Below are 18,628 nucleotides of genomic sequence, written 5' to 3'. Positions count from 1 at the left end.
TGGAGCGGACGCTCCTTCAGCCCTTCCTCCAACACCTGAGCAGGCACCGGGGGGTAAAACCCCCCCGGGAGCTCAAGGCAAGCTCAGCATCCCCACCGGCCTCCAGGGGCCACCGGCCTCAGCTCCTGCCCTTCTCCTGCCCACAGGCTGCAGCCAGCAGCTCGGAGATATTTGCTGCACAGCCCAAGCCGTGTTCATTGCCCCAAAGGCTGCGCTTCCCCCAAGTCCGTGCAAAAGGGTGTTTCTGCTTTGTGCCCAAACCCGTTTGTATCACAAGTTGCACGCTCTGTGGGTGAAGGAGAGGAAAAAAGTCATCAGTCACCCCGATAGCGTTTTAAAATACCAGCCTGGGCAGACAGATCCTGCCCAGGGTTAGGAAATCTCAGCTCAGCTCCATCATTCCCTCATATCTCTATGGATAGGGATAAGTAGGAGACTCGGGCACTCTGGTGCCAGCAGGACAGATGCAGTGCTGTGAACACATCTCTCTACTATGCTTTTAATTCCTCATTTTTAAATACTGTGTTAACAAGGGTTTTTTTTGTTTGCGTTTTGTTTGTTTGTTTGTTTGGGTTTTTTGTTTGTTTGTTTGTTTTTTCTCCTGAAATGATAGAATCATCATTGAATCAGAATGGTTTGAGTTGGAAGGGACCTTAAAGATCATCTGGATGTGACTCCCCTGCGTTGGCAGGGACACCACACACCTTTAGATCAGGTTGCTCAGAGCCCCATCCAAGCTGCCCCTGAAGCGTTTCAGGGATGGGGCTTCCACAGCTTCCCTGAATCCCAGAGAACGGTTTGAGTTGGGAGGGACCTTAAAGATCATCTAGTTCCAAGCCCCAGCTACTTTGTTTCCCTGCACACAGACAAGCACATTAGGGGCTGTGCCTTTCCCAGCCCTTGAAAGAGACCAGTTTCCAAAACCCCAAAGGGAACAAAGGACCCCCCAGCTCCAGGGCTCTGCCGGCCCTGCTCGGGTGCAGACTGGGAGCATGTGCTGGGCACAGGCAGCAGCTGGTACTTCCAGAGAAAGAGCTGTAGCACATGGCCTTGTGGCTTTTTGTTCCCGGGAAGGGGAGTTCCTTTTCTCCTCTTATGACAGTAATTGTCCTTGATCTACATAAGTAACTTTGCTCACATTGACTCCCATTGTCTCCCTTTAGCCAGAAAACAGACAATCCAATGGCTATTGTTCACCCTGGAGATGTGCCAAGACTGGAAAGGGAGATAAGAAAATACATGTTTGCAGGTGTTTAGATTCTGGGCACATCCTGGACACAGGAGAAAATAAAAGCCCTTTCCCAGCCTGGGTTTAGCAGCAGCGTCACTGTCCGGCCGGGCCGTGCGGGCAGAGCTGCTGAGCTCTCCCTGTCTGCTGGAGGCTGCAGGTGGGTCCCTCTGCCCAGGTACAGACCCCTCAGTCACTGGCCCTGCAGGCAGCAGCTGGGTTACTTCGCTGGAGAGTCAAACACACTGGGTGTGTTTCCAGTCCTCTCACCGTCCGCAGGGACTGATGGCCCCACCGGCCCCATGGGGAACGTGGCACTTGGTTCTGAGCCCTGGGCTGAAATGATCCAGTTCCATTCAATGCAACGACAGCAGGTAGCACAAGCTATGGAGTTCCCATACTGCCAGGTACAGGATCATGCTTCAAAGCCCCTCAGAGCAAAGAGCACCTTGGAGATGCCTTTCAGCACCCTGACAATGCCAAGGAAGTCACAATTCTGTGAGTTTAAAGTGATACCGAAAGAACAAGAAAAAAAGCTTCTTGTAGCAGGAAAGGGAGAAGAAGCTTCTAGTGTGTCACCTTCATGTCTGAAATATTAACCCTGCTTACATTACACTCAAAAATGCAGCTGTGTCCTGGAGAGATGCAGGGGAAGATTCTGAAGTGGAAACACAATTTTTGAACAATATCTGTGACAAATGCCCTATTTCTCACTGTGAGGGGGTCCAGAAGTTAAATCCAACAAAAACCACAGGACATTCCTTTGCCTTGATAGGAAAGCAACAGCTCTAAGGAATTTAGCTTAGCTAACACCTGTATGTCAGGTTGCTGGCACAGTTCTGACAGTGAAACACCCAGACTTTCTTGCCTTACTGATGTGAACAGTCTCACTGCCTTGGGGAATGCAATTAAAAAGTCTACAAAGAACAGCACAGAAGGTAAGAGTCTTTGGGAACCACACTGGTCCCAGGATAACAGGGGTAAGCACAGCTGTGAGGTTAAAGGGAAACCTCTGCCAAAAAGAGTTACAGAAGTGTGTGACACATACTATGTGTTTCATCTATTTGAATAATTTTGGAAAAAAGAAAAAAAGAAAATGAAGGATTTAGCTCATCTGACCAAGCTGATTAACTACCCATAGAGTTGTTAGCTAACCATGCAAAAAACACAGGTTACAGTAAAGCCACTTGAGAGTTTTAAATAAAATTATCCAGGGCTGGATTCATTTAGAAGATAACATAATGCTAGGTCAACTAAAAATTAAAAATATTACCATTTAATAAACAAACAAGGCTTTTTGTTCTCCCTTTTCATAAAATCTATTGGTACTGAAGGAAATGGTATGAATTATTTCTGAATATTAGCAATTGCTGAAAAAGAAATTAAGTAGTAAATAATTTGTTAACACAGTATGGTGGACTTGGCAGTGTGCTGGGTTAACAGTTGGACTTGATGATCTTAAAGGTTTTTCCAACCAAAATTATTCTATGATTCTGTTAGAAATCACTGTGCTGAAGGCACGTTTAACCTGAAATGGCAGATCTCAGCAGGGGTGGGTGAAGCATAAGTCTTCTTAATCTGGTCTCTGCTTCAGATGAGTTTCAAAACACATCAGCACAGGACAAAAGGCTGTGAAAACACCCTGCACAGGAGGTACAGTGTGTGGAATGTATGGAAAAGCAGCAACAAGTGACTGAACTGCACTTTGTGATGCTGTGATCTATGTTGTTGTGCAGTAACGACTGGCACGTAAGTATTCGTTGCTGGGGCTTCATACTGACTACCAGCATTCCCTGGAAAGCTGACCACTTGCAGGCTGGCTGCTGTGTGTCCTCAGCAGCAGTGAGCTTCTTACCTGCCCACAGCAAGGACAGCTTCTTATAAGACAATATTTTCTCTGAGCCTTGCTGATGGAGCAAAGGCAAGCTGACCCTTGGCTTCCTGCATTTTTTGGCTATTTTGAAGTAACCACTCTGAAAAAGCTGTCAGCTTTCTGTAGGGCATTATTCTATGGAGAATTCTGCTACAGAAACATTAACCACCAAGAACTGTGGCAAAGACAGTCATTACTGCAATCTTAAACCTACCTTCCACGCGTGGCAAATACACCAGATTGTAGTGATGAGGATGCACGGAAGAAACTTGGTGCTGTTCTGTTAACGGGGACACTGGGGCAAGTGGAGGGTCTAACAGAGTGTCATAAATTGCTGCCCATTTCAAAAGTTAGGTCTTAAAAATAAGTTTTCACTCTCACTAATTCACCAGCTGATCTCTTTGTAATTTGTAAGATAATTTACTCATACGTCTGGGGGGGAACAAACCAGCACTGACTGAGTTTCTACTGATTCACACCCATCTCCAAACTAAAAGGCAAACAATTGAAGGAGGATGATCTCAATGCTGGGAATCAGCATTTTTAAAAATTCTTTTATTCCTCAATGTGTGTTGGTTTTAGGGAAATCACAAAGACTGGCTGAGGAAAATGCATGTGTGCACCTGCTGCACTGAAATTAGGAGCTGCATGTGCAAATCAGGAAGTTGCAAAAGCATCAGTCAACTATCCATCACATTAGCACACGTATCCACAGACACGTCCACAAGTGTGGCAAGGATATCTTGTGCATTTTGACACAAGCCAGAGCACACCCACAGCTCTGAAAAATCAATTCAGAAAAGTAAAGGATACAATTTCTCTACCCATACACATTTTAGTGCTATTACAAAAACTGGGTTCTGAATATTTGTTTAAAAATCTTTTACAAAATAAACATGAAGCAGCAAGCTAAAGCAGATCTACCAGAATGCCCAAGATCCCACTGTGGTGCTAATAGGAAGCCTAAGAGGCTGTCAGGTTCTGACACAATTTCCTGAAGATTCAGTCTGCTTCCACCTAGCAGCTGTTTCAGTTAGCCGGTGGGAGTCTTAATTTCCACAATGCATTACAAGGAGAAAGTTGCAGGAACTATAAATAACAAACAGCCAGCTTCCTGCAGTTCCAGCATGCATTTATCAAGCAATGCAAAACTGTACTGGATAAATAGCTATTTACAGGCTGTTGGCCAAGAAGGACCTGAACAAAGCAGCAATTTCAAAGCCAGGAGAAGCAAACAAACCAGAAAGGGACTGTTTTTTGTCTTGCAGTCATTACATCTAAATTTCCTCCTAAACAATGTGTGCTGCGTCAGCCAGCAAACTGTACACACTGCACCACCTAGAACCACCAAATCAGGGCTCTCATCTGCCTGTAAAACAATGTTTTCTGTAAACACAGCTTGTTAAACCTTGTAGCATTCTTGCACAGATCATTTCGTCTGACACTCAAATGCAACAAAGTATTGGACCCTACTTAATCATGGTACAGACCAGCTCTGGGGAGGAAACAGTATAGGATGTCATTTCCAACTGATAATACACAGTGGTTCAGTAAGATAAAACAAAACAGCTCCAAGTTGGAGTATAATCAGGACAACAAAATTGCTACGTTTACAAAAGGAGTTTTGAAAAGCAGCTTTTCAGTAGCCACAAAGGTTCATGACCTTCGCTGTGTATTTCATCTAAAAAACCCCGCTGTGACCTCTCAAGAGCAGTGCTCCCTACCAGGAGAGTGAGATAACAGCACACCAGTAATTGCTGGAGATCAGAAATCCTCCAGCATCATGCAGGTATCTTGGCAGCACCTGCTGGTCAGGCTAGCAGGTTTGCAAATCTCCCCCATTACCACCTTCTCTTGTGATGCCTGCACATGGTGACAGAAGACACTCCACTGCTGTGCAGCCTTTCCCCACCTTGCTCTCACTGTAGCTGCTCCCAGGTCTCACCCAAGTTCTGCACAAAGCATGAGACAAGACGGTCTCAGTATGAAATGTGGACCCCATGGGCACTGTGACAGCACTTGTGCCTCATTTTTACTGAGGCTGGCTGGATGAACAGCATGTCCCCCAGTCACTAGTGAATGAGTTTATTGCAGTGGTTTCACCTTTTTTTGTTAAGTCCTGCTACAGCTAATGGGGCACACTCCAGACCACAGGCCAAGCAGACTTGCACGCTACACCACAGAGTTCAGACAGGCACACAACGTTTGCACAGCTGAGGGATGCAGTATCCGTGGGGAAATAGCTCATGGCTGCTTTCCAATCAAGTATTATAAAAAGGATTCTTGAACCCTGGGGCCACCTCTGTTGCAGGCTCGTGGGAATAGCAGGTACCTGCAGAGGTGTGTATTTGCCACTGTGCAGGCCTAGCAGTGCTTATTTGCTGTCCAGAAAAATGCACCATAGCAGACCATTAGCACATCCAACCCGTTTTTTGCAATATTTCCACATACTGGCTGATAAAATCAATAACATACCACTTCCACACATAGTGAGCAGTAGCTGAGTTGTTCTGCTTTGATGTAAACAGGCCTAAGGGGCTTCTCTTGGGAGCACTTGTCACACGGACCAAACACATCTGCTAAAAAGGTCTGGTCCATCCTGGTGGTTGAGAGAGCTGTAAGAGATAGAGAAGAAGGAGAGAGTGCATTCTAGTTCAGTGCAAAGCTTCCCACTACTGTTCTCCTAGCTAATGCAGCTTAGAGTCTATATAGACATCTGTAGGCTGGATAATCTCTCCCTGTAGCTAATCTTTCGAGCTTGATGAACTGTCACAACATGCAAGACAGTCACATGCTCTGCAGATTATACCTTTATGAAGAAAAATACAAAGCAAAATATATACTGTACTGGTAGTGTGCACTGAGTACACATTATAATGTGCACATGAATATACTACATGTCTAAACTACTCCTAGTTTTTACTTAACTACTAACAGCAGACAGTAACCAGAAATGTACAGCAAAAGCTGGATTTGTGAGAAATGTGTTTTCATCAATACTTCTTGTTTTCCCACTACATTATTACATAGTTGGTATTATACATTATTTTAAAGCTGCAAAAATGGCCTAGGATTCATTCAGCAGCTACAAAAATATTATGAACAACGTGCTGCTTGAGCAGAAATTGATGCTTCAAGCACACTGAAAGCTGGGTTATTGTGAACCCACTTTTGTTCTCAAGCCAGGCATCTCTAGGATCAAAGCATTATCATCAATAGAGAATTAAAAACTACTTGGGAGTCAGAAAATCAAACAAGAATGATACTGTAGTGTCATTGTACATTTTTCAGAGGAAAAATGGGACCTTTCACCACTTCTAAAAGGAAAGCTTTTCACATTATTTAGACATGTACATAAATAATGAGTTTATGATTAATAATTAGAAGAAGCTTTCGCAAGAGAGATTTAAATGGAGCAGACGAAGTTCAATGAGCTATGCAGATTTTAGAATTTGTTTGGCTGGGCATTACATGAAACCAAACCAAACTAAACTTTATTCTACACTCCTGCCTCCATTATGCTGCTCATGGACTACTTGAAAACTGAGGTTATAAACTCCATATATAAATCCCGCCCATGCTCAAGTCAGTACAAGTGCTGCTGTTGTCTCCAGGAGAGAGTAACTGTCATCCCAAAAGAAGTGGGAAGCAATCTGTCCTGAAAGGAAAGCTGACATCCTTTCAGGGAGCCTCTCTGTGCTAGTATTGCCCATAGCTTTATGGTGACTACAGCACCTGGGCTCAGTTCTACTGGATTATTAATACTAGACATCTCCAATGCAATCACCTGTTATTCCAAAGTTCTTAGAGTTAGTGGTTCCCACCAGGGGCAACTGAGGTGACATGATGACAGCTTTATATACTTGGTGGGAAGCCTCAAGGCACTAAGCCAACAAGACTTTGGGAGGAAAACTCCACTCCAGACTAAGTGTAAAATAAGGTATTAAAGAGAAAAAAAACCATCTGATTTGAACAAAATATCATTACTAGATCTAGGAACTTTAGACAAGGCTCTGTTAGCCTTGGAATACATACCCTGGGCAGAATTAATCTTTCATAAAGTCTGAGAATTTTCTGGAGTAATATACAGGGTGAATCACTCCTGCTATCAGTATTTTACTTCAGATGAGATTATGACATACTACAAAATTTTGCTACAAGGGAAGCCAACAAAACTTCAGATTAATGAAAAAGCAGTACTGCACCTGAGATTGCTTCTGAAAATGACTGATTTGTATACTATTTTATAAAGCTCTAAACTAGTTAAACCAGAAAGGTCTAAAAAAGTTACAACTTCTTGCACCGTAGCCTGAAATTTTAAATTTATTCTGTTTTTTTAAAGTTACAGTAGAAACTTAATATGACAGCATGGTGAAACACTAAGAAATATGCTACTTACAGAAAAATTCTGTACAATAAATTTTGTTGATAGATATCCCAAATTACCCACCTCTTCAAACAGCAAGAACCTGGAGATTCTCAAGATGACTAAATAAGCTGTGTCCAAGTGCTAACGTAGAAGAGCAACCTTCCTATTAAGTCTACTTAAAGGGTATTTAAAGCTTAGCCTCTCTGGCTGTATCACTCCAGGTCAGTTATGCATTGACAATTAGAGTTTAAAGGCTTTATTTTAACTGCCCTCTTTCAGGATATAGAATGAAGAACATAAACTGTTTGGCAAACCAGCTATTACCTGCCTGTTCCATATAGCAGCAATTTTAGAATGGTTTCCAAATGTTTAAAGTTCAAACATACCAGGGAGGTGACTGGCGACTGATTCTTCCAACTCTGAAGTTGACATTCTGACAAACAACACCATCAGTGTTCAGTCTATCTCATTGTTAATGAAATTTAAAAGTCAAACAAATTGATTAATGGCCGTGCTAGTTCTTCCTTGGATATTCTTTCACTATTTATCTGGTTTAAGGCAATCAATTTTAAACCACTAAGATTAAAATCTGCAGCTTTTTTGCACTCTTTTTAAAAAGTTTGTGGAAATTCAAGAAAACGTATCAGAAAAAATTAAGTATTGCTGAAGGTTTTATCTACTATTGATACCCTGCTGTAGTCACTGAAAACCTGCCATCAGATGTTTGCATTTGATAGTCAAGAGGATTTGAGACAAAATGAGGGGAAAAAAATGAGGCTTCAGCCCAGCAGAGGCTTGGGAAGAAGTAAACTGTCCTAATCTTTTTTATTAGAATATTATGTGAACACAGGGCTGAAAGTGATCACCTGTTGTTTGACATTTTCCATTTGAACAAAGTAACTTCCTCCTTTACTGTCATTTGAGGCAAGTTAACCTCAGTAATGCCTCTTTCATCTGTCTGCTTTCACCAAAACTGCTCCTTGTGTCTAGAAGAATTACAGACAACAAATAGGATTCTGTACCTACTCACTGGCTGAAGGCATTAATGTCAGGATATCTTTCTGAGAGCATACAGCAGACACTGATCATTTTCAACTTTCATTTAAAAAATACATATTTTGTTGTCTGCACTAGCATACTTCATGCAAACCTCTCAAATTTTCCCAATTTTCCTTGACCAGCAATTTTTGTAAAGGCAAATGTGCCCTCTGACACTTCCGTGTGATGCAGACTTCAGAGTGGGCTGTGATTTCACTCCTACCATCCCAGGTAACAGACAAACAGCTTCAGTATCTTGCTATATACAAATTACAGCAACAAAACTGGCTTGCATTAAACTACTTACAGAACTTAACAAGGAGCAAAGGACAGCAAACCATTCTGACAGGAAGATACACACGGGCATTAAAGAATTGTTTCTGGTGCAATAAAAGACTGAGAACATGCACTCAGGTTCATGTAGTTCCAAGCGACTTCTTCCAAACAATCACATACTGGGAACTGTTACACCACTAAAGCACTACAAATTTATTTAAAAGCTACTTTATTTAGCAATTAAAATACCACTCTACCTAACATAACTGTGATATTTTGTAAAGCTTTTATTGTTATTAAAGAAAACACATTATTCCTACCTATATTTTGAATGTATCTCTGTGGATATCACCATGAATATTTCACTGTACACAGTAAACACCAAGAACACTGACAATGATACAGATTTTTCTGTGAAATTAAACAACAGTACTAACACTGTGCAATAAAAAAATTCAAAGAAATTGCTCCTTCCTCTGATATTGAAATTAACTAAGTTAATCAGAACACCTTAAATATGTCAAAGCCTTCATACTCAATTTTAATAACTATGTCTAATAGACTAGCTAGAAAGCTAGCACTGTTTATTGAGGAATTCCAAAGTACAGTCCTCATTGTGGTGAGATGAATGCTGTTTCTCCTGCTGTTTGATCTGACAGGGTCCAGTACCAAGTGAAGCTATTGTTTCTTCCATTCTGACTAGGGGGAGAAGGCTGAACAGAGCAAAAAGAGGAACGCTCTGCTTCCAAGAGTTCTGCAGTTGAAATGAAGATGAAATGTAAGGAATTAAGCTTGGTTTATCAATAAGAGCAAACCACAGCAGCTGCATTCACTCCTACTCAATGTCTGGACTTGAAGAGGGAGACCAGCAAAAGAGAGAGGGAGAAAGGAGATGTGCACCAGTGTGCATGCTCAGTGTATGTTCTGAAACAGACTGCACTGGAGATGGACACAAGTGAGGACATGACTCCTGGCTTTTAGAGAAACAAGCTTGTAACTCAAAACTGGATCATGACATGAATTTTATATCTGACTTTTCCACTATAATTACTGATGTGAAAATCCAGACTTGTCACTGTGTAGAACAAAATGGAAATCTGTCTTCAAGAAGAGCACCTGAGTCCTTCCCCTGGCTGAAGAGCTGCCAGGTGTCCCTGACCTGCCATGCAAGCCTTCCCCGAGCCCAGCCTGCACGCCTACTAAATGGCAATGTGAGCTTGTAAGGGCAATGCTCTTAGACTGATCTTGGTTCCCCAGTTTCAATGGAGTTCTTTATACTGATTATTTTAAAAACACTTGTGGAAGGACTTTCCCTCCTACTGCAGTCTTCTGGAGGAACTGTGATAAAACACTTCTTTTATGAAAGTTGTAAATGTGTAAGAAGAACAAAAGGGTGAAAACTGCTGTAAAACAGATCCAGCATGTCAAGGCAATGAATAGAATTACCTTGGAAAAATACCTATTGCTACAGGAAGTGAAGGCAAGAAAAATTGTAAAGAAATAACATTCATCCCATGGCAGTCTTTCCCTCAGACTGCTGCTGACAAGGCACCAATACAGACTTGTCAGAGAAATGTTTTACTAGTCAGGTTTGGGCAAAAAACCTGTATGGTTAGTTTTGTGTCCAGCTGATGATATAAAGTCATCCTTGTAGAACTGTAATGAAGGGATAAAAGGAAGAAAAGATACAATGAAATCACAAGCTGAATTTATTCCTACTTCTAAGTATTGATTCAAGAAAAAAAACAACAAAACAAAACACAAAACCACAAAAAACCAGTTTAATTCACTGCAAGCTGCCACAGTATCCACCAGCTGGAGAAATTAACCATGAACGTCTGCCTGTCTTTATATAGTCTCTGGGGAAATACCAATCCGTTGGTTTTATTAAACCCTTGTGAGAAAGCCAAGTTTGAAGCTGCTGGGGACTTGTATCATTTCCAAGGCATGTGGAGAGGGGGTGAAAGGAAACGTCACTTGAAAGAGATATTTGGTATCCAGCATCAGCTGTGGAGCATCCTCACGATTGCTTAGCATAGCCTGAAATTATAGCAGAAAGGATAAAAAACCATGTATTAAGAATTAAAGCAAAATCCCTACATTGTTTGCTTCCCATTGCAAATCTTGCTTTCACATGATGTTAAGGAGGCTTGTTTTGACCCCTTCCAAAAGTCTAAAAGCTGAACAACTTAGTAATAATATGATGTAAAGGTCAAGCATAACTATATAGCATCAAAAACTGTGTGTATGAAGTATCCTGTAACTTGAATATGAGAAATGCTGGTTGAAGCCCTTACCTGGACTTTACGAACAAACGACGGAGTCACTCGTTTCTCAAAATCATCAATGGGAGTGTATGAGTTGAGGATCTTAACTATCTGTCCCAATGACAAAAGACTATTTTAGCATGTCACCAAAAGAAGACAAAAAGAAAACCACATAAATATGACATCTTTATTGATATTTAATAGAAGTTTCATCAAAGGATTTTATACTAAAGAGAGAATTTTCACTGGTCTGCTAATGAGCTGTTACATATTTGATGACTGCTATGACTCCTTTCCAGAGGTGTCAGCAGGATCAAAATGTAGAAAATCTGAATCAGTTAAGGGAAATAACCAAAAAAGCCTATGACAAAGTAAAGAAAATACATGATGGAGTAAAAACAGAGGAGAGAACAAAGCAGGCAAGTATTTATCACAGCAGCAGTTAAAATGTTAACAAACAGGAATAAGGAGTTAAAAAAAACCCCTCAGTTTAGCAAGAGGTGATGTGGAATGCTGAGGAATGCTGAGGAATGCTGTTTTTACCAAATGAAAGGCCAGTATCTCTTTGCAACAAATTATTTTAGATAGCTGAGATTCTGCAGTTGGTGCTGCCAGAAGAAAACAGATGGTTCATTACCTGCACAGTAGAAAGAGATGTGCAGTGTTCACATATTTCCTTGGCATCATCATCCGTGATCTTTTTGACCTGAAGGAGCCAGGCTGCTTGAGATAGAGGCTCCAAAGTTTCTTTGGCATTGCTGCTTTGAAGATTCTTGTCCTTAAGCCATTCTTCCAAGTAGCTGATATTACATCTGAGTTAAACCATGAACAGACAATAGAAATGTCAGCTTGCCCCTAACAAGCAAGTTCCATTAAAGATTTCTAAAGAATGCTCCTCCAGTGCAGTGTTCATACATATATTTTAAGTTAAAAACCACACCCATAGGTCATAAAAATCAAACAACAGCTTATTGCTCTGTAAGTTTAATCCCTTGTATATTTCAATAATTTTAATTAATTAATTAATTTCTTAAAGCTTGGATAACAGAAAGAAAGCTATTAAATTTGTTGTTTATAGAAAATTACTAATATATGCTGATATTGCCTATTACACTGTAGCACCATATATCTTTAAAATATTAATTTATAACTGAGCTTGTACAGGAAATGAGAACAATCTTTGCACATTACAAAGCAGGGCTGAGCTTATAACTGATGCCCTAAAGGGTAAAGCAGCTTTCTACTAGTAATATTCCCAGATGGATCAAGATCTTACTGATTTTTTTTCCCCTTAGCCAGCAGACTGTATAATGGAGAACAAATGAACTGTATCTTCTGCAGAACAGTTAGGAGCGTGTTCACTTAATGCTTGTAACAAGACAGATGATGCCAGGTCTAAACTCTCAAAGGTTCTGTCTCTTTGCCTTGTCACAAAGCGTAAAAATGCAAGTCAGTTTTTGTCTGTCTGCCAGCCAGAGGGTGCTGCACCTGTTTACTACAGTATGAAAGGGTTAAAAATTCAGCACAGCATGAGTGAGCTAGCATGGGAAGAATCCTAAACATGTTTAACTTTAAATTCCTTAGTCTAGTTTTCTCTTTTCCTCCACTAGTGTTTCCACAGAAAGTACAGTTTGTAATATGTTATGTTGAGAAAGCTCAGCTCAAAAGGCAAAGAAAAAACGAGTAAAAACCAAGTGGTTACTTCCAGCAGAATATTTCTAGAATATCCAGTGACTTAGCCATAAAGGACACAATATGAAAGTGTTAAAAATTCTCAAGCGACTGCTTGTTGAAACTTGACTGGCTTTACCTTATCTGCATTCCTTTTCTACAGGAGCACATGTCCTTGCGGAGGAAGAGACTGTTGAGGGTGATGGCACCAATCAGAAAGAAAAGCTGCCTCACTGCCTGCTTTAGAAGCTCAGAGTCCAAGCCATTCTGGCACATAGTGCTGTAAAAATAGCTGAGCTGTTGCAGGATGGAGGTCATTGTGTAGGTGTCCGTGTCGTCTATACTAGAAGAACGTTTACGGAACCCTGTGGGTTTCAAGCCAGAAATTCCCTGAAGACTTTCATATTCCAGCATGCCTGGTACTGAGAGACAACAGAAAATAACTGGTAAGACCAACACTTCTAAGGGCCATTTCAGTTATTTTAACTTAATTACTGAGCAAAACCTACTTTAAGGACACGGGCACAGGTTGCCCAGAGAAGCTGCGGCTGCCCCATCTCTGGAAGTGTTCAAGGACAGGTTGGAGGGGGCTTGGAGCAACCTGGTCTAATGGGAGGGGTCCCTGCCCGTGCAGGAGGGCTGGAACTGGATGATCATTAAGGTCCCTTCCAACTCAAAACATTCTATGATATTTTAAAAATCAAATTATACAGAAAAAATAAAATACTGGCAATGACTTCTAGAGCACACAAATATTGCAAAGTCTGTTGTTTCTGTAGCATGTTGATTGTTTTCAAAGCATTATCCCACTGCAGGAAATGTGAGGAAAACATCTTCCCAAACCCCATGTGCATGTATCATTCAGTGGAATTTATATGTGCAGAAACACACATACATGTACACATATGCATAAATCCTCAGGAGAAAGTCTCACCAATCATGGGCTGAATGTTGTTCTCCATCACATTAATGAACTGGTGATAGATACGAATGGCCAAATCACTAAGAATTTGTCTGTACTCTGAGAGATCAAAATGCTTCAAACAGTTCCTATTCTGGAGTGGAGTGTTACACTTCATAAATTCCTACAAGGAAGTTGTAAATATAATTGTTAGAAATCACATAACGTTGTAATTACAAATGGTTGCTGCAATCTAATGTATATATTGGAGTCACTCATGCCATGTTTGGCTGAACAAAGTTAAGACTACAGCTTACTTCCCTCAATGCTGCCAGTTCTGGGCTTCCTGTACTTAATTTTCCAGTTTATATTGATGTTTAATCTGTTCCTAAAGCCTGCTAAAGCCAAAGGAAAGACATGCACAGATTTCAATAAACTTTGGAGCAATTCCTAGACCACTTACACAGAAAGCAAACTTCCCATCCCCATTACCTCCAGAAAAAAAACAAAATGTCATATTTAAACTATGTAGGTTAAAAAAATAATAATACAACTTTATATTTTATTGCTGCAGAGGAATCTCATTTTTGGACTTTTGTCAAGAAAGTTCTGCATTCAATAGTCTACAATAAAACCTAACTTGCGTGAAGTGTTGTCTGTTCATTACAAATAGAGACTAAATCTCTAAGATCTGGATTCAGGCTTTTCCCTACTGCTGCAACTAAATGTAAAAAACTGCTATTGAGTAAGTTTAAATGCTTTCAACTCTCCACTGCTCCAAGACGTTATCAATATGACCACAAGAGGGAGTATTGTTGCAAGTACAGTTGTAACACAGTAAGAGTTTGCAATTTTAAAATAATTTTAAATAACTTTGTAATTCAGGATAAGACATCTTAAACAAGCAAGTGAAACAAGGGGGGAAAAAATGGGTGTTTTGTTGTTTTGTTCCTTTCCTGAGGTTTTCTTCTGTAATTGGTAGCAACAGGTGTTTGAATGGTTAAATTATAAAATAGAAAAACTTTTTTATATATATCTGGAAATCTGAAGTCCAGCTTATATTAAACTCTTATGGAAGAGTTCAAACTAAGTATTAGTTTCCACATCATGACTTTAACCTACTCTAACACTTTGATGTTTCTTTGATTTCACTTGATCTGCTAGTTCTGTACTGTCTTATTATTTGTGTAAGACACACACCACTGCAGAGCAACACAAATATCTAAGTATCTGGAAGGAGCAGTGGTCAGCTAGTGAAAAATTAGCTGTTATCACTGGTTCTCATTGCAATCAAAGTCTGTCACAAGTGAAATAATGGAATTATCTGCTGAATCATTCCTACCTCTTCTCCACTGTACTGCTTCAAGCAGTTAAGAAAATAGTATGTATTGGAAAGCCAGAAGGACAACATCTCAAAGTCTTCTGAATGATCCTGAAAATGATCAGAAGCACAATATTATAATGATATTGTCTCATAAAGTTAATTTAATAACTAAACTGAAGACCATTACAGAATTGGTAAAACAGAGCCCATCTATAGCAGGAGCCCATGGCACCTATACCATGCTAGCTGAACGAATCATGCTGTTTTTTAGGCTGGAATGCATAGAGAAAAGATCGCTCAGTTATCTGGTTAACACTGTTCAAGTCCTAATTAGCCATTCATTGTAAAGTGTAAAAAACTTTACATTCTTTCATCAACAATCTCTTCAGATTATAAAAAAAATAATATAAAAACATGTTAATGCATCCTGTGCACTGTTTGTTCAGCACAGCAGCCCCTTACCTGGAGGCTTCACAGGGATGCCACTACAAACTTCAAAAAGAGTGTCATGAATTGTTACTATTATTCTATTATAGGAAGACTAGCAAATGAAAGTGTGAGCATTCCCCAGGTACTATGCATGCATCTTGTCAACCTTCCATTAAAAATCAAGAAGTACACTACAGGAAAACACAATTCCTACCTTAATAACCTGTTTGATCCCATCAATGGTTACATTCATGAAAGATTTCAGCATGTCAGCATCATTCAGATAATCTGCATACCTCACACACATGAACAGGATGTGAGCTGGCAGGCCAGGTATCATATTGACTACAACTCCACGTGGCTTTAAATCTGAATAAAGGAGAATCATCAGGTTTATTATATGAAAATTAAATTATTCAATACTATTCAGAAAAAGACAAGCACTATGGCATTTATCTCTTCAGTGAGCAGTTACTTGATAATTGATTTACTGATTAATTGCTTGTTTCTGAAAACTTCTGTAATTAATACTCTTATATGAACAATACTGTTAAGTTTTCCAGAGTAACAGGAGAGTATTGCAGTCAATGCTAAGGTTCAGCATTCGCTACACCAGACAGGACAGCACCAAAAGCAATTTGCAATTAACTACCCACTGGAGACCCCAGCAAACTCTAGCATTGCTTAGTGCTTAATGCTTAATTGCTTAGCATTTACTCACAAAAATATAAACATTCACAAGGTTGAAGTAGGTGAGGAGAAAAGGAACATGTTTCTTCCAAGCAGTAGTTCATAAGGGAACTAATGTACATGGAAAAAATGTTGACTTAAGTATTAATTGTAAGTTAATGCAAAAAGCTGATTTGTCAGTAAGATTGATACTGTGAAGTTATTCAGAGGAAGGACAAAATTCTTCTACAAGAGAAACATTAAAGTTCCCTTCAGTGAAGGGAATGATTGGGAAAGGACAGACAGGAGAGTAATCCATCACACGTGGATATAAGCCCAATGACTTACAGGCTTAATAGATGACAGGAAGAAAGTAAATTCAAGTCCCCAGAGTGCTCTTGGGATTTATAGCTTTACAAGTGAATATATAACAAGGAAGATAATAGAGTCACTGTTCTGTAGAGTCAGGCAAATTATTATTACACAGAGAAAGCACTTCTGTGTATGAAATATCTGGCAGAAGAAGAAGATCAGCACGGAGCTCCTGAGCTGTGCTGGGGGTAAGAGGGGGAAAAAGGCAACTCTGAGGGTAAGAGAAACACGGAGCCTTGCAGGTTTTGCTGTGCTGTTCCACACTGAGTATCACTGACTACTGATAAGGTTTGAAGTGTTATTAAAATACCAAGGATGAGATTTTGAACAATCCTTTCTTCATCCTCCTTTTTGTACTCCATCATTCCAATGTACTCTTTGGACAGAGCTGGCACGTGAGCTTCAGCTGTCGAACACAAAAGCACAGTTACCTGCAGGTAAATGGCTAAGCTAGTGTTCACATGAGAACAAACTATTGGAGATAAGTAGTTTTCTCTGTAATTGACAGAGTATTGGCTCTAGTCACAGTAATATTCTTAGCTTATGGTTCCAAGCATCAGGAGTTAAATAACATTTATATCATTCATGTGACTAGTTGCGCTGGAACCAGTGGAATTATTTGCAATAATAAGACAAAAACCCAGCAGCAATACATCAGTCACCTCTGCAATGTTTTGAAGAGCACTCTAGAGTGAAGAATTACCAGCTGTGGAAGATCTTTGCACAAACTAATTTCAAATCAGGGGCCATCTGCCATTGGAAGGTAACAGGAAGTGCTACCCATCTGATGCAAAATTAACATTCTGTTGGCTCAGAGACAGTTGTGTGAGGGAATGAATTAACTTTTATTGACAGGACCTGATGCCCCTGGCTTAATCTTTTATCATATAGTCTAAGTTCATATGTACCTGTTATTTAGCTGGAAAAAACTACACAGGAAAGGGCTTTTTTCTATGGTTTCTGTTGATGGTTCCCTGGTACCTTTTTTGGACACTTTACATTTTTTAACACCACCCCAACCCTACCTTTTCCTTTTTGCAAAATATACTTTATTTCAAACACACACTGAATATCCCAATCTGTATTTAAAGGGAAAAAAAAAAAAAAAAAAAGGTAACAATATCTTACTTTTTCCAATAGTCTTGGTAAGAGTTTTTATCTGATCCTCCAATTTTTTTATTATTCTATCTTTCATGTCTAGTTTTTCTTCAAGATCCTGTAATAATCAAAGTCAGTGAGTTCAGAGCAACCACAATTAAAAAATGTCTCCTAGTGCTGCATTTTATTGCCACTGTGATGTGCTTTTACTTACGTTTGGTGGAAGACACATGAAACCTTCATATAGTCTTTCTCTCCCAATGAACTGAAAACGCATCCTGCCCATGCCATGAAACCATTATTTCCTTCTTTTTACCCCGCATTTCAGGTACAATTTCTTAATAACAGTTTTACATTTAAACTACAGAAATTACATTTCCTTACCATATTTTCCACAGTAAGTCGAGTCGTTTCTTGCTTTATCTTGCTTTTTACTTCGTCCTGGATTTCATCTTCCATCAAACCATTGCTCAGCCTCTCAATCTCGTGGTTTGTGACTCTCAGTCTCCCTTTTTCTTCTGTGTCTGTTTCATTCTGTGACTCATTTCTGCTAAGGAGAGAGAGATAGGAAGCCTTGTCTCTGATTCTTTTGTTAAAACATAGTATTATACTTGTCCATTACTTACTAACTGCAAATCTTCCACTGTTTGCAGTATGTTTCAAAGACTTCAAGTAACTTTGTTGCCTCAGCTTATGGCAACTACATTTCTTAGCTTAAAACCCAAACAAACCACTTACAGTCTGTGTGTTCTATCCCCTTCCAGCTCGTGATGCAGCCGATTTGACATCTCTTTCATTTTTGCAGTAACAATTAGCAACAAAACCCAAAAAAAAGAAGAAAAAAACCAACAGGATCACAGATTACTGCTGTGTATTAGTATTCAGTAAATCTTTTCTTCCACTCCTAATGCTGTTTCACCTACCAAAATTGAATGACATGCCAGATAAAATATCAGAGAAACATCTGACTACTGCACACCACACAAGATTATATGGGATGGAGAATTCTGACACTATTAACTTCTTGCATCTAGAAGTAAAATTACTTGCAAATTTTACATCAATTGCCTCAGAAGACACTACATTTAGAGGGACAGAAACCTCAGCAAAGTA

At 39.9% G+C, this 18,628-nt stretch overlaps 2 protein-coding genes across 2 annotated transcripts in view; both read right to left on the bottom strand.

Moving 5' to 3' along the window:
• GNB5 (guanine nucleotide binding protein (G protein), beta 5) overlaps positions 1 to 5,699 on the bottom strand; it is a 26,420-nt gene extending 20,721 nt beyond the window's left edge. The window contains exon 1 of the mRNA XM_009994546.1: positions 5,577 to 5,699. Coding sequence (XP_009992848.1) covers positions 5,577 to 5,699 — 123 coding nt within the window. The remainder of the gene's footprint in view (positions 1 to 5,576) is intronic.
• A 4,972-nt stretch (positions 5,700 to 10,671) lies between these two features.
• The window catches only part of MYO5C (myosin VC), a 30,049-nt gene continuing 22,092 nt past the window's right edge, over positions 10,672 to 18,628 (bottom strand). The window contains exons 31-42 of the mRNA XM_009994545.1: positions 18,537 to 18,545; positions 18,254 to 18,303; positions 17,900 to 18,065; positions 17,546 to 17,633; positions 16,728 to 16,823; positions 15,591 to 15,745; positions 14,966 to 15,055; positions 13,657 to 13,807; positions 12,862 to 13,144; positions 11,689 to 11,863; positions 11,082 to 11,162; positions 10,672 to 10,824 (exon numbers count right to left, since the gene is read on the bottom strand). Coding sequence (XP_009992847.1) covers positions 10,672 to 10,824; positions 11,082 to 11,162; positions 11,689 to 11,863; positions 12,862 to 13,144; positions 13,657 to 13,807; positions 14,966 to 15,055; positions 15,591 to 15,745; positions 16,728 to 16,823; positions 17,546 to 17,633; positions 17,900 to 18,065; positions 18,254 to 18,303; positions 18,537 to 18,545 — 1,497 coding nt within the window. The remainder of the gene's footprint in view (positions 10,825 to 11,081; positions 11,163 to 11,688; positions 11,864 to 12,861; positions 13,145 to 13,656; positions 13,808 to 14,965; positions 15,056 to 15,590; positions 15,746 to 16,727; positions 16,824 to 17,545; positions 17,634 to 17,899; positions 18,066 to 18,253; positions 18,304 to 18,536; positions 18,546 to 18,628) is intronic.

Source organism: Chaetura pelagica, unplaced genomic scaffold (assembly GCF_000747805.2).
Source record: "Chaetura pelagica isolate M959 unplaced genomic scaffold, ChaPel_1.0 scaffold222, whole genome shotgun sequence".
NCBI classification, from domain to species: Eukaryota; Metazoa; Chordata; class Aves; order Apodiformes; family Apodidae; genus Chaetura; species Chaetura pelagica.
This window is presented reverse-complemented; position numbering and strand designations above follow the sequence as displayed.